Source organism: Eleutherodactylus coqui, chromosome 2, assembly GCF_035609145.1.
Source record: "Eleutherodactylus coqui strain aEleCoq1 chromosome 2, aEleCoq1.hap1, whole genome shotgun sequence".
Classification (NCBI taxonomy): domain Eukaryota; kingdom Metazoa; phylum Chordata; class Amphibia; order Anura; family Eleutherodactylidae; genus Eleutherodactylus; species Eleutherodactylus coqui.
Window position 1 is genome coordinate 275,803,087 of NC_089838.1, and position 16,584 is coordinate 275,819,670.

The window sequence follows — 16,584 nt, forward strand, 5'->3', positions numbered from 1 at the left end:
CATTCAATGCCTATACACAGGCTTACGCCAACTGTATTAGAGAAAAATGCAGAATATCCCCTATGCATACGGGGAGATGTCCTACCAAGAACGATGATTGTTTCAGTGGCATAAATGAGCCAAGCGGTTGACGAATGATCATTTGCTTGTTCATTGGCTGATCATTGCCCTGTTTACACAGGGCAATGATCGGGTGAATAAGTGTTCTATTGAACGCTTGTTAACAATCATTGACCATTGTAAACGCATCTTTAGTGACAGACATATACACACGACCAATATTTTGGGAAATAAAATGGTTTTGTACAATTTATACATTGTATTCATATATTGTATGACAGTTGTCCAATCTACTGTTAGTTGAAATGGGTATAAAAAGTAACAAAAATACACATATTGTTTAAAACAAATTTCACATTCAAGCGATCCTATGGTCATAGAGAAACAAAGATGGCCGCACCACTTGTATGACTACAGGATGCACATCGTGCATTAGTATGCTTCATTAGTTTACATGCTGCTTTGATTGGCCAGTAATGCCTATGTTAGCAGCGTTGGCCAGTTAGAGCAGCATGTAGTGTCTTAGACTAGTGATGCATACTAATGCACAATGTGGTTCTTGTAGTCAAAGAAGTGGTGCGGCCATCTTTGTTTCTACAGAACTGGAGGGTCACTTTAATGGAGTTTTAGTGCTTAAATATGTTTTTCCCCTTCTACTATTATTAGCTGTGCAACCCTGTCTATCTAGTCTCCAGCAGCACAAAAGAGATGTCAGTCCTTATAACTTTTCTAGTGATAATTTAATGACCCTTCTGATAACATTTACTGTACACAGGTCTGCTGAAAATGTACAGAATTAAAAAAGTGTGTGCTGCAGGGGGCCAAAAAAAATCCTGAAAAAAAATTCTAAAAAATGAGTAATATTTTTAACAATAGACTTCCTTTAAGCTGGAAGAAGGCTATGTGTAAAATCTGAATAGTCAACACATGATAAAACTTGATTTACAGCAATGAATATGACTTCTAGACAGTCACATATCATCTCCTTGGAACCTCAGGTAAGAGCCGAGCTAAGGAATGTAGACCATGCCAGCCATCTGATGCCATGCCTCCAGACATGGGGTTATGAGATCGAAACCCTCATTTTAGGATGACTCACATCCACGTCAGTGTCTACAATGGAAGTCAATAATTAGGACACCATGTTACTTCTTCCTGCCGAACGTGCTATTCTTCCAGAGTACAAATTGAAAAAGTAAGCAATGAAACAATACAAGAACTGAAGAAGGGAGAGTCCATTGGATCAATGCCCATAATCCAAGCCATTCAGTGTGCAGCGTTGGTGAACGATGAATGAGCTGTACTACTCGTGACTCATGCTTAGATATGCTGAGAAAACAATCCAATTGGTCATTGAATATCTGTTCATACGAACTTTGTGAACTAAAATGCATCCTGTAGCTGGCTAAAACAGGTCAAAAAGAAAAAAACTAGGGAAGTTTGGATGTTCATGTGAGTTCTTCTCATGAGTTTTACTAGACCAAAGATAATAGACTAAAGAAGATTAATACTAATGCACTGTATAGGTAATTTGCTTATTAAATATACAAAAATAACTTTCTTCTCCTCAAGTTTGAATGGGTCAACATAGCGAGTCAAAATGAATTTTCTATTCCCGTGGATATCACCAAGCTGTCCCTAGATATAAATCTATGAATATACTGAAATGCCAGCAGCATGGTAAATAAGAGAATGGTCCAATAGAAGCAACACTTTTCAGAGTGTCAAAATAATAAAAAAGTATATATCGACGTCTTACCAACAGATGGGACCAAAACTCATTGACTTACACATTGAAGGCCCATCTGGTAGTAGTAGAATTAAAATACTACTAAATGCTTTTGTAACAAAACAGGTTCAACACTTGTAGCTTCAGTGTTCCTTATGCTGGACACACTCAATGATTCCCATAGAGTACTTGGTATCCAAATATATCTCAATTTCCAGTGTGAAGTGTTGTCCTTCTCCATTCTCCACTGCTTCACATTATGCAAGACACATTGGGTACAGTTCCTATGTCTTTTGGAAAGATCATGGACTCCATCATGTGCCCCGTCAAGAATATGTGTCCCAGCTGGAGTCTGAGATGTGAATTGAGCAGGATGGGTCAGGAAGGTGGCTCCTTAGCTGGGGAATGCCCTTGTTTTCTGCAGATCCTTCTCAGACCACTGTAGAACAAAAGAAAGAATTCGACAATTAGAAGACTATATCAATGAACAAGAGGTCAAGTTCAGAAGTCAGACTGACAGGATTATTCACTCTATAGCAATTACTTCCAGAGGTCATGAAAAAGGTTATCCATTTATTGCCCTAGATTATGCTTACCATAGATAATTTAGTTTGTGGATGACCTACATGCTGCCACCACTACAAGACACTATAATAACTTCCTGTATAAGTTTCCAAACTCAAGACACTCTGTCACTAGAAATTCAGTGGAAGTTGAAGATAATTTGCAAGGTAAGGCCACTGTATATATGTGGAAATCACATAAATGAACATTTCAGCAATTAGACTCTGATTATAGTTATATTTAATCTTCTAAATAGTCACTGATAGCAATTATGACCCAATAGGCAACATAGATGAACATATTTTTTAGCTATTACGAATAGAGATGAGCGAGCGTACTCGGAAAAGCACTACTCGCTCGAGTAATTTGCTTTATCCGAGTATCGCTGTGCTCGTCCCTGAAGATTCGGGTGCCGCTGCGGCTGACAGGTGAGTCGCAGCGGGGAGCAGGGGAGAGCGGGCGGGAGAGAGGGAGAGAAAGATCTCCCCTCCGTTCCTCCCCGCTCTCCCCTGCAGCTCCCCGCTCCGTGCTGGCACCCGAATCTTCAGACCCGAGCACAGCGATACTCGGATAAAGCAAATTACTCGAGCGAGTAGTGCTTTTCCGAGTACGCTCGCTCATCTCTAATTACGAACTATATAGGGGTATGTGTATGCTGATTGTGATTGTCATGGGATGGATACATCTGAAAACAACTAATCTACTTGTAAGGATGTAACAAATACTAACTTGACACTTGAAGGGGCTAGACTAAGATTACAAGTTCTTCCCTAACTGCAGGATAGTGGATAACTTGCTGATCGATAAGGGTCTCACCATTACCGATTTCAATAATGGAGGTCCCTAGTCTCCTTCTGCCTGTGACTGCAGAGGTTGCTTCACCTCTGGCTGAGTATGCGGAGTCGGTGCTCTATTAATGTCAGTTGGGCTAACGGAAATAACCGAGCGCTTGCCACACAGGTTTTTCGCCAGTCCCAGTGAAAGTGGATGGACCGTTTGTGTGACCAGTGAGCTATTCAGTCTCCTCCTCACTGTAGGAGGTACAGAAATCCTACAGTGAAGAGGATTGAGGGCACGAGACCCTCGTATTCGAAATCAGTGGGGGTCTCGGCGACCATGTGAATAGACAATAACTTGTAATCTTGGTACAATCATTGAAACATGTTAAATGAGCAGTGATTGAACTTTTCAATAGCTTTTGCTGTATTATAGGTCAATTTAAAGTTTGACGGAACCGTGAATTTAACACCCTGTCAAGTTAACATTTGATGGATCTGTAGCTTCAGACTTCATGATGGTAGTCATTGCAAAATTGACTATTGATGAGCTATTCTCAGGATAAGGTTCCTTTAACACGGGCATGGCCGAAAATCGCATGAATGAGAGGCAACTCCCGTTTATGCGCCTGTTCAGACAGCCCGGGTGTGGTGAGTATACGTTGATCCCGGGATACCATCGGGTTGGGGGAGAGAGCTTAGCTCTGCTAAACTCCCTCCCCCTTCCTGCCCCCTCTCCACCACTTGCTGGCTGTTGGCAAAGGAAGGGGAGGGCGCTAGTGTGCTAATCTCCCACCCCATCCTGGCAAGGGATGAAAAGGGAGAGGGAAGGGGGAGGGAGTTTATTGGAGCCTCTGCTAAACTCCCTCCCACCTCACTTTTTCGGCAGCTCCCATGGGCTCCCATAGGAGTCTATGGGACCAGCCGCCGTATTCCGGCCTGAAGATAGTTCTAGAACTATCTTTTCCGGCCGGCGTAAAAATGGAGGACTGGAATGCGTACCCTATGCACTATCTTTTCTGGCCAACCATTTTTACGCACCCAAAAATTGACTATCTGAACTGATGCATTGGAATCCAATGCATCAGATGGTCCCGTATATCTACTACCGGTAGCTGTGAAAATGTGTCCAATATACATTTAAATAAGTCCTAAGTCATCAATAATACATTAATAGGCATCCACCACTTGAAGTGACTAAAGCCCCATTTACACGCAAAGATGATCGCTCAAAATTTGCTCCAAAGATAGGAAGAATGACAGTCTGAGCGATCATTTTGCATAAGCTGCTATTGGGCACTAATGCCCATTAGCAGCTTATAAGCTTCATTTACATGTAAATGAGCCTCCCTGAGCTGTATGCAGATAACAGCAGGTGGTCTGTTATCTGCATACAGCTCCCTTGTTCTGCCAGGAGACTGCAGCTGAAAACAATATTATCAGAGCTCCAGTGGAGAATCACAGCGTCCCTGCTATCAGCTCTCCGTCTGAATGATGGATTTTAAACTCAACTAAAAATCATCGTTCGGATGAAAAGCAAACGATGGTAGCATTTACATGCAACAGTTGTCTCTCTAAAGACAAATGGGGCTTAAAGGAATGCAAGCCATGCAAGCACCAAGACACCTTACAAGCTCAATGAAGGTTTTTGCCTGGCGGGATTGAAATTTAGGATTACAGTGTTACTCACAAATGAACCACCCTTAATTAGTTGGACCATCATATGACGACTATGATGTTAATGACTATAAACTACTTGATTAGCAGAAGTCGTCACCCAATTATTGGACGTTGTCTAATGCCGGGCCCTTGTAACTCTTATGTACTTTCTACTACTTAGAAAACTAAGAGCACTTCCTGAGCCTGTTTTTTGGGTGAGAGTCAAATGCTTTATTTGATAGAGCTAAATTTTAAAAGACAACACCTCATTATCAGCTTACTTTGTGAAATGGTCATCAAATGTAGAGACACCACATCAAATAAACATCATTGATGAATTACTTTGGTTAGCTGGTTTTCTGTCTGTGCTAATTTTATATAAAGTGGAAACAGGATGTTCTATAAGATGAAGCTTGGAAACCAGGGAGGTTTTGGGTTTAGGGGTTGAAAAGGGCAGCTCAGACCATAAATCTGTGGCCTCCTGCCAGATGGAATTTAAAATCAGTGAACGACGGCGCTGAAAGGTTACAGTATCCACAGTGTTGTTACGTTCCACCGTCAACGTTAAAACAACGCAGCCATTGTGCGTCAGAGCTAGCTGGGGACGTGCACAGAGTCACTTTGTCTCCTATGGAAACATTTGGAGAGATGGAAAGACTCCTCACCCAAATGAGGTTCTGCAGTTAACTTAAAGTAGGGGGTTGACTATTTTTCTCCGCTTTTGACATCAGCCAAGTCACACCTGTTGTTTTCCGATGGTGAACTAATGGATAAATGGAGGATTATTAACTGGTTCTCAGGCCTGCCACCATGAAAGCCTCCTGACTCAGAAGCACATCAAAGGCAATTTACAAAGCTGTTCCTAAAATACTGACGGGGTTGTCAATGCTAATTGCTTTGTCAAGGTACTATAATCAGTACCAACCATGCAAGCGTGTGCTTCCGATTTACAAATGGTTGTAGGAAACTTTTTAATTGCCTGTCCCTTCCGAAGGCAGTTAATACATATTATGTCATGACATCACAGATACTTAAAGGGTTTGTCCAGATGTGTGTGGTACCGCAACATAGCCCTATTCACATTAATGCACTGAGCTGCAATACTAGACACAACCGTAGATAGATGTGGCACTGTATTTGAAAGACAGTAGACATGTTTTTCTAATCTTGGACAACCCAATGAAACAGAGTATGTGAGGTCCTTTGTGGCTACTAAATCAATAACAGAGTTTGGTAAGGAACTTTATTACGTGTTCAGATATACCTTTATGCCAGACTTTATCGCAGAGAAAAAAAAAACTTTGTTTGATTATGCTAATATGGCCGCAAATTCCTATAAGGTGGTCCCAAGCCTAACAAGTCTCCAACTCACCTCAGCTCTATCATTCCGCTACAGTGTTTCATGGTTAACAGCACTGAAATCCTAGCCTGGGTATGCGTGGCACTCTACTGTGGGCAATAGTAACACTGTCGTACTGTGCATGTGCCCCTTCCATTGACCATGCATGCACCAGGCTGGGATTTCAACTCCCATTGACTAAGCCTTTTGTATGTATTTGATGGAATGTACATTTTCCGATAGGTGAAATACATATTCATATTCCAAAGCTGAAGATTTTTTTCACTACAAATCAAAGGTCCCCACATTTTTATAGAATACCCAAATGCAATAGATGATTTTTAGGCATCATAATTATTAAAAGGGTTGAAGGTTTGTCCAATTGCAGGACAAGATTCCCTCTATAGGTCCAACTGTGCTTAAAATAACAAAAGGAACCATACTTACCTGTCATTTGCCGCCATGGTGCAGTGCTCCACCCCTGCTGTCCTCCTGGTGTTTTTTTTACGGAAGATGATGTCACCAGATATCACCTGACCGCTGCAGTCAATCAGAGGCTGCAGCATCACCATACCAAACTCCTCGCATCATGGTGCCCAGGATATGAGTGCTGATGCCAGGAGAATGGGTGATTACACTGTGGCCTCTGATTGGCTGCAGCTGTCAGGTGATAGCCGGTGACATCGTCCTCCACAACAAACATCAGGAGGATGGTGGGGCTTTAGCGCTGGATCCCCTTAGTAGAGGATAGGTAAGTACAGCTCCTTTGTTATTTTATTACCGTTGGACCTATAGGGGAAATGTTATAGAGGGGCAACCACTTTAAGTTATGAAAAAGGCCAACTGATATGGCTTATGTGCCAGTAATCTGAGTTTGCCCTTGGTACCTAGTTCTAGTAATGTTATGGCATTCTTGGTGCCACTAGTGCACCATAGTATCTGGACCTGCAATAGTTGGGGAGCCAATGCAAGGAACCCAAGAGCCACACGTGGCACAGGAATCACTTAGATGACCACTTTAACCACTTATTATTTGTCAGATTCCTGAATTATTGGTGCATCTATGTCTATCTTTAGATAGTTGAGTTTGAATGTTATATATGGGTTATGGATCAAGGCCAGTAATCACACTTACATATTCCCTTTACAGACATCTGCGCAGGTGTGATGTCCATTTGCTTAATCTCCCTTGTAATTAATGCGCACTCATCTTCTCACTGGGTGTCAAGCTTTTAATGCTATGACATCAGTTATAATTTGTACACTAACACTTATGACATTAGTTTAGTTAAGAAGCATATAACGATGCATTCATCATTCTCCACCTCATTCTCACGTTACGCCTAATGCAGTTACCTGTCTCTGACTTGCAGCAGGAAGCTCCCCCTTTGAAGAGTCCATCTGGTTTCTCTTGCCGACACATAGCTGATCGACACCACTCACGGTGCTTTTTCCAGCTGCAACAACTGTGATACAAAAACAGCATTCTCAGTTTAACAGAGGGTGATTATTTTTATCCTCCATGACTCTTAAAAGTATTGTAAACGATATTTTATAGCCTTTGATCCAGGGTCAAGACCAAAATCAGTAATATCCCACATTAAGTTCAAAGTTCTACTTTGTTGAGTGCTTGCGCTATATCATTAGTCTCTGTATTGTGGGGAAAGGGTTGGGGGTGATGACACTTTGGCACAATTAATGCAAAGTGAAATTCAATTTTTGCCTGTACCCACAGTATACAGCTATCTTACAACAAATAATTGGACACTTGAGTGAGAATCAAAAGTAGTATTTATTTACATATGCTAATACTAAGTGGAACCTCCTTTGGCCTTAATGACATCAGATACAGCAAGTGACATGTTTTCTACTAACATCTGATACACTTCAGCTGGTATTTCTTTCCATTCATTCTACAAATGTCTGGTGAGTTCTCTCAAAAAAGAGGCAATGGGCCAAGTACAATGGTGCAACCAACATTGTCATTGGACACGAGAAATGGAACAATGTTCTATGGAGTGACGAATCACACTATTCAAATCTTCGAATCAGTTGGAGGAAATGCTTTTTTCTTGAGTGTGTTGTAGTAAGAGTTAAGTATGGCGGAGGTTACATCATGGAGGTTCCTTCCAGAAGAACCCTGAGAGGTTCGAAAGCTTGCTATAACATCATGTATTTTTGGTAGCCATTAAAAGGTATCATATCTACAAGATTACTTGGTTTCTCTTACTGAGAACAATCACACTTCGCAACAAGACAATGCTCCTTGTCACTAATCCAAAGCTGTTTTATGTTGGTTTGAGGTTATGGATATCCCACAATTGGACTGGTCTGCACAGAGCCCCAACCTGAACCCTACTGAGCATATTTACGTTTTTGGGACAAACTGGAATGTCAGGTCCAGAAATATGAAAAGCCTCCATCTTCTTTGAGAGAACTCGTCAGATGTTTCCAGGATGAATAGAGGAAATTACCAGCTTAAGTTTATCAGACGTTAGTAGAAAGTATGCCATGGAGAGTATCCGATGTCATTGGGGCCAAAGTAGGCCCCATTAAGTATTAACATATGTAAATAAACACTACTTTTGATTATTGCTCAAGTGTCCAATTCCATTTGGTAGGACAGTGTATTCTGTGGTCAATGGTCTTTAACTTACTGTACACAAAAATATATATTTTATAGGTCAGATCTAAACAATATTTTGGGCTGTAATGGGTTAGGTAGACATCGGAAGTGAGAATACAGAAGCATTGTTACTCTGAGAACATAATTTGCACTTTTTATATGATGGGTTGAACCTAGTCCATGTTCACACAGGTATAATAAATGTAAATGTATAATTATGAATACATGTGTACTGAAAAAACAATGCTACTGGAGAAGTTGTAGGAAACCTGACAACTTTAGTATATATACTATATATGTAACTATACTATGCGTGATTCTAGGAGGACCATACAGATTAAAGCACTAGCACAGTATTTCAATCAATACAGAACCGCCTGTACCAATGTGTTCAATGCACAGAATGGTCCATAAAATTGTGCCTTCACATAGCAATGACAAAATATAATCAAATAGACATACCCACAGGAGTGCCCACACAAATAAGCCAATCACAATGTCTCTATAGTACTACACGTTTTTCTTTTTCGTGGTTTCGACTGACAGAAACGTATATCTGAGCACCCAATCAACAGCCTCTTGAAAGCAGCAATTTCTTCTGATGCCAATCTAATCAGTTAAAATCTGACCAATGGGCGGAATGATCTGTGGCTGGTGCCTTGTGTCTAGCAGAAGTGTTCCAGGACAGTAGAACAGTCATTGACTGTTTCACCAAATTGTGAACATGTGTTCACCATTTGGTTGGAGAATTAAAGGATTCTCCAGGGCTAAAATGTCAGCGACCTATCCTCAGCAGAGGTCATCGATATCAGATCAGTGGAGGATCACCTCTTGACACCTTTGTCATTTGAAGAGCTTGCAGTGTTTGGGTGAGCTTTGTGGCCTCTTTGCTGAATACCAGACACAGTGTTGTACATCTTGTACTGCAGCTCAATTCCACTTACTTGAATGGGACCAAGTTGCACATAGGTCATGTGACCAATGGATGTAACATCACAGGCCTGAGAAGAGGCTGCAGCACTCTCCTGAGCCCTGTGGTTCCTTCAAAAAGCCGATTTGCCTGAAAGTTGGGATTTGGCCCCTCTACTGATCTTGAGAATAGGTCATCAATATTTTAGTTCTGGAAAACCCCTTTATGAGTTAACAGGAAGAGGCCCATAAGCCACATGCGGCTTTGAAACTGATCCAATATTAGCCTCTCCTAAGGGTGGCCATACACATTAGAAGTAGATCAGCTGAATCTACCAAATTGACAAGATCGGTTGGCCATCTAATGTGCATGGTGGCTTCTTGGCTCTCGGGATGGCAGATGTCAACGTGGATAAGAATCAGGAAATTGGATTTCAACATGCCCGATCCATTTGTACTTGAGAGATAAGCTGTTGACAGACAGCTTCATCACCATCTCTCTTCCCTCTCTGCATTCATATAGAAGCAGCTTAAGGTTAGGCCATTAATCTTTAAGTCCTGGAGAACCCCTTTAACATTATCTCTATGTTTAATGCTAAATTGTCACGACTGAAAGAAACGGTCAGATAAAATGAGAGAACATTATCCTACTTACTGCATTAATATACACCCCATAATGAGAAGACCTGTACATATCACCGACACTGCTACTAGTGCCGTGATGGTGTTTTTCTTCTGATTTGCTGCCACAACTGCCAGGAGGTCAGCATGCTCACAGCGTTTGCCAGCAAAGCCTTGGTGACATCTGGAAGACAAGACAAGGAAGCAATGTCAACTTCGGTCTAACTACTATACATCTGCAACACTATGGAAGTCAGGCCTTATTACATTTATGGTAGTTAAATATCTTAAAAGTTAATAGATAAAAGATATTTGACATCACATGGTATAGTCATTTCATTTATCTGATCTAATTTAAGCCACACATTACTAAAGAAGATTTCATATATCACCGGAGGGAATAGTATATAGCATCGTTGATTTGATTCTTCTCCATAAAACACTTAACTCTCCAAGTTTAAGGCTGACAGCCAACCACGCAAAACCCTCAATCAAATCAATGACGTAAAACTATGCATAATGTTATCAGAACTGGTCTATCCCAGTTATTTCATGAATGTTCATGTTATCGAATATTGGTTACAAAGGTTATCAGTTTTCTACCGATATCTAGAACAGAGTTGATGAGACAGAAAGTTTGAAGTCCATATTGAAATGCCTTTCTGATAGAACGTAAAAATTTATATGAACTTGTATATTCGCCACATTTCATGAAGTTTGGAAGCAACGGGAAACAACAAGGTCATTTGCCTATTAGATAATTTTAATACATGCATTTACATTAAGCTTCAGGTTCACAAACATTTTAAAGAAACTTTGTAGAGTTTTAATTAAAAAATTTACAGTTGTTTCATAGGAGCCCTATGCGTCTCCATGGTTACAGACTACAAACAAATGCAACGTAGTCTGATCCTGCAGGATGTAACTTAGGATCAGTACAAGATCACTGATACAATGTACAGTATCTGTAAAGTTGCCCAACAAGTTCTATATAAACTGTAAAATAATGTCCAAAGGGGAACATACCCTTATTAATGTTAACCATGAAGAAAGGTAAAGTAGACACTGTCTAATCCATCAGCAAATTAGACTTGCCTTCATTTTTGCTTTGGCTGCATACTGTATATCTGCTTCTATTACTACAACATTTTCCATACATTGCACTGCAAATATTTAATTTACAAAGTTTTACTAACATGAGAAAATATTTCCATGGGAACCTTAAAAGAAAACATCTGGATATGCCCATTACTTGTCTTGGGGCTAAAAGTTTGTGGCTATAACAAACTTTTCAGACACTGTTTCCAATGTAAAGAATATTCAATAAATCCAACATATTCTTCATACATTGTAGTTATAATATAAGAAAATGTAGTAATGTGAATGGTCACTTACACACAGGCTGGCTCCTCTTCTTGCACTAGATACCTACAAGTTCCATGGAAACAGAAATGCATGTGGGCATCCGGGCAATCCAGAAAGTGAGATCTCACAGCAGCTGCAACTGGAGGATCTACAAAAAAATGGATACATTATGATATAAGTTGATACACCATGTGCATATATAGTAGAGTTGAATCTTCAGAAGTTTTTGTTTTTGCTATATGTTTCAGGTATATATACAATTTTATTAGGTTCGCACGTTTCTATGAAATGAATGAAGGAATTGTTGGCACACTTGTAAGGGGCACCCCCAAAGGGTTAAAAGGTTGCTATGGAAATAGATTGTAAAATGCACCAAACATTACACCAAAATCATTCTGTGTGTCAAAATTTGCTGCAAATTTTACAGCAGCAGAACTGAGCATGCTCACGGGATACTTGCTGATTGGCTGAAGCCTGGACATAACATAGACAATTTCTACAGCACAACAGGATCTAAGGAAATAAGTGTGAGTTGCAGGAGTGTGTTAATGGAGAGGGGTAGGCTGCTGGATTACTGCATGGAAGGCTTAGAGATCTGCCATAGGTACTGCTCACGAAAGAAGGCTAAGGAACCCTTTCAAGGCAGACAGAGAACCGTCTGGTGCCAACAAAGAACCTAAGGAAGAACAAAGTAGCACTTCAGACCCTAGGCAGCGCTGCTGAATCACTTGGGTCGATAGAAGCTGCAGCTCCAAAACCGTAAGTTCAGCTGGCCTTCATTGGGACTACAGGTGTGTGTATACTGGAAAGAGTTGAACTATAGTTAGTCAGCAGCCCTGCTATAGGAGATAGGTCTGTTGCTGAAACCCCTGTTCCTGGATTGAGCTATTTCTTGACCTGAGGAGATTCAAAGATTACCTGGGGAATTGAGCAACCTTCAAAGGCATATTGCAAGAGTAAACTAGAAACAGCCTTATTTTTAAACTGTGCCAAAGCATTAACCCCACAGGGAGAAACTGTGTATTATATTTCATGATGCCCTTTTGGGAAATAGTACCATTGTTCGTAAAGTGCTATTGATATTGTTTTCCTGGTAGGGATTGTTCACCAGATATTAAACTATTCCTGTGTTTTAGTTAGCAGTAGGTAGTGATTAAAACCTGTACAGTAAAGGTTCCATTGCTTAATCATCATCATTGCATTGTTCATCCTTATTCTTGTATAAATATTGTGTGTTCCGGTTATTCCATCTGTCGTATCATATCCTGAATCGTGCGTTTCAAAACCACTACCCACGGCATACTTATACTGTAAGTATATAGTTTATTTTACACAATAGTTTATAGCTACTCATCATATCAAGCACACTACAGTTACTACAATTACTACAGTTTCTTATTATGGAGGTGTAGGCACTCTATTTGGCAATATATGATGCCAATGTGAACTGCCATGCATGATCCGAGGTGAGCACGCTTTTTATAAAATGGTATATGAATGAGCGTGGCATATTAAAGCAAAGTTCCTTTGCATGCTATATGAGTTATTCTCCACTGTATGAAGTTAAGGGCACATGCAGACAGAGTGTATGCTCCATAACGCATTTCTTTTTGTGTGGTTTGTGGCAAGCAGCACAGCCACCAAGGCTGCCCATACATTTTAGAATGTCCGTTTTTCCCACAGCTGTCTCACCCGACAATTCCATACATGGCACACCCATCTCTGCCGAACAAGCTTGTGTTCTGAATGCTAAGATTGTCGAAAGCTGATGCAAGACACCTCTGACAGGGGCTTATCTCCCCAAGAACAAAAAGATCGTCCAGTTGAAATCCAACTACCCAATCCTTATCTCCCCCGACACCAACTGTTAGGGAAGAGTCAGGAGACCACCATATATTAGATGTTTGGCTGGTTCCACCAAAATCACTGGGTTAGGCTAATTTAAAGTAAAGTCCCCTTGTGCAAGCACCGAGTCATGACTTACTCCTAAATTGACGTCACACCGTGATGTTTTCTTGGCAGACTGTTTTTGCAGGGTGGTTTGCCATTGCCTTCCCCAGTAGGCTAATCTACTGTACATCTAATGCGTATGGCCATCTTGAGATCTCTCATTATTTCTTACTGCAATTAACCAGGCAATGCAAACCTTTCCTATAATCCCAAATTAATTGGTGTAAGAACGATAGCAATTAGAGCAGAAATAAATTTCACTTTAATCCTGAATTATTTTACAAACCAAATCCTAGTCTCACATCATATTTCACTGTAGAAATGTATAGAAAAAACATTACATAATGGTGCAAGCCCCGTAGAGCTGTGCTGTAACCAGGCAGCAATGATAAACTGTGACTCAGAACTGGTTCATGTCACAAGAGTACATTTAATGTCCTGTAAATACATCCATAGATTTAGTGACTAGTGATGTCATCCGTTACATCTGTACTTATGTCATGCCCGTAAAAATCAAGCTTAGGATTGAATGCAAAAATACAGAACTGGAAGTGAAGACGTAAAACACCCTTCATATGAGGACAGGACCTAATGTAACTGCCTGAGGTACAATAAAAAGGTACTAAATAATGGTATTAGCAGTTCTAGTAATACTATAATCCAGTATTAATACATTAGTATTAGAGATGAGTGAGCATACTCGCTAAGGGCAATTACTCGATCGAGCCTTGCCCTTAGCGAGTACCTGCCCGCTCGGAAGAAAAGATTCAGCTGCCAGCGGACGGGGGAGAGCGGAGAGGAACGGAGGGGAGATCTCTCTCTTCCTCTCTCCCTCCTGCTCCCCCATGCTCACTGCTCCACTCACCTCTCACCCGCACCGGCAGCTGAACCTTTTCTTCCGAGCGGGGAGATACTCACTAAGGACAATGCGCGATCGAGTAATTGTCCTTAGCGAGTATGCTCGCTCATCTCTAATTAGTATACCTACTACTATGCTAACTACTGATTTCTTCTTATAACCTCAATGGATATCACATATGATTGTGTTAGAACTTTTCAGAAAATTCAGTTTTGTTTAGGTTACTTTTCGTCTTCCACACCTAATCTTGCTGATTTGGATTACAGCAATGCAAATTATTCGGGGTTCTTTTTGTGTGTTTACTTTAAGGCATGATAAGAGAAGGTAACATGGTCAACTTCACCTTCTATATAAAGAAATAGTCCCTAAATATTTTTTTCCGCTACATCAGTGTTGCCCAACTGGCAGCTCAGCACTGTGTAACCAGTGAAAAGGAAATTCATATGGGATTTAGTGGGACGTCACTACGCAACTGGGCAAAGTGTGAGTTTTTTGTTTTTGCTGTGAGTTTTACTTTAATTTTAGGTGACGCTCTGGTAATATTGTCCTTAGTCTGGAGGGTGAAGTTTTATTTGATATGCCTTCGGTCTTCTATGCTACTGTCCCTTTGAGCCACTGGTTCTGGGCCTCTTTCTCATTTTTCCAAGATGGCTACCACAATTTTCTAACTGCCTAATGCACATATTTTAGTCCAGGGACTGGAAGTTGCTTTAGTGTTCCACCTAGAGCCTAGGGGGCTATATCTGATTCTTACATTACTTGCAATTTTTGAGTTGTTACAGGGAAAAAAATAAGTAACGCCCTTGACAAGTTTAGAAGCAATTAATTGATAGCCTACAGCAACAGTGCTTTCTATAAACACATCCTGTATTGGCACTACGAAGCCATATATATACCATGGAGCCAACCCATACAGATGCAATGGTGCCAAGTTCTGGATACCATTCTTATCCCAATTTCCCGTGGGTTCTGTCAATCTTCCTTGGCCTCTCACATTTAGGGTTATAGCAATGTTAGCAAATAGCCATAGGACATGCAGGGCTAGCAGTCGAATGTGGGCACTGATCCATGAGGGGGCTCAAAAGCCCCTCTCTATCACATAAGAAAACATTAGTATCATAAGTGGAACATAGAAGTTGGGATCTTTTGCAAATTATCAATTTTGGGCCCAGGAACTTCAAGTAACACCTGTGAGGTAGATAGACAAGCAGACTTGGTCTGGCTCACAGGGGAACAGGTGACTCCTCAGTGGGCTCTGAGCTATGGTGGGTAGAGATGAGCGAACGTACTCGTATAAGCACTACTCGTCCGAGTAATGTGCCTTATCCGAGTACCGCTGTACTCGTGCTGAAAGATTCGGGACGCTCCGCTGCTGACAGGTGAGTCGCAGCGGGGAGCGGGGCAGAGCGGGCGGGAGAGAAGGAGAGAAAGATCTCCCCTCTGTTCCTCCCCGCTCTCCCCTGCAGTTCCCCGCTCCGCAGCGCGTCCCGAATCTTTCAGTACGAGTACAGCGGTACTCGGATAAGGCACATTACTCGGACGAGTAGTGCTTATCCGAGTACGTTCGCTCATCTCTAATGGTGGGCCCCTCAGCCTATGACCTCGAACACAAGATCTGCATATTTTGGGTAAATGGGAGTCTACGAATTGCTTCCCTCTACAATCTTCATATACCTCAGTGGAAACAGGGCCATATTGGGTAAATGGGAGTCTACGAATTGCTTCCCTCTATAATCTCCATATACTTCAGTGGAAACAGGGCCATATGCAAATGCAATCACTTTTCTATTAAGGCATATGTAAGATGCAACAGCAAGCAATTTGTGAACAGGAATCATGTAAACAGGTAATATTTGCATGTAGCTGTATAGTGGGCCCCTAGAATAAATTTTATTGGTGGGTCCTGAGCACCCCAGTCCAACACTATAGACAAGTATGACGACATGTACCAACGGAGAGATGGAGCCCCATATTAAAAATTAATTGTCCCCCTTCCCTCTTGCCTAGAGGCAAACTTTCTATTTTTTTCAACTATGTCAACTGTTTATTTCTTACATCCTTTAATTTTTTTCAAGAGTACAAAATACGATTAGTAATGGTTTCCAGTACATCATATATATGGTGCTT

At 41.1% G+C, this 16,584-nt stretch overlaps 1 protein-coding gene across 1 annotated transcript in view; it reads right to left on the reverse strand.

Moving 5' to 3' along the window:
* Window positions 1-336: 336 nt before the first annotated feature.
* Window positions 337-16,584, reverse strand: part of TGFA (transforming growth factor alpha) — a 60,098-nt gene continuing 43,850 nt past the window's right edge. The window contains exons 3-6 of the mRNA XM_066593037.1: window positions 11,679-11,796; window positions 10,318-10,467; window positions 7,484-7,593; window positions 337-2,228 (exon numbers count right to left, since the gene is read on the reverse strand). Coding sequence (XP_066449134.1) covers window positions 2,221-2,228; window positions 7,484-7,593; window positions 10,318-10,467; window positions 11,679-11,796 — 386 coding nt within the window. The 3' untranslated portion in view covers window positions 337-2,220. The remainder of the gene's footprint in view (window positions 2,229-7,483; window positions 7,594-10,317; window positions 10,468-11,678; window positions 11,797-16,584) is intronic.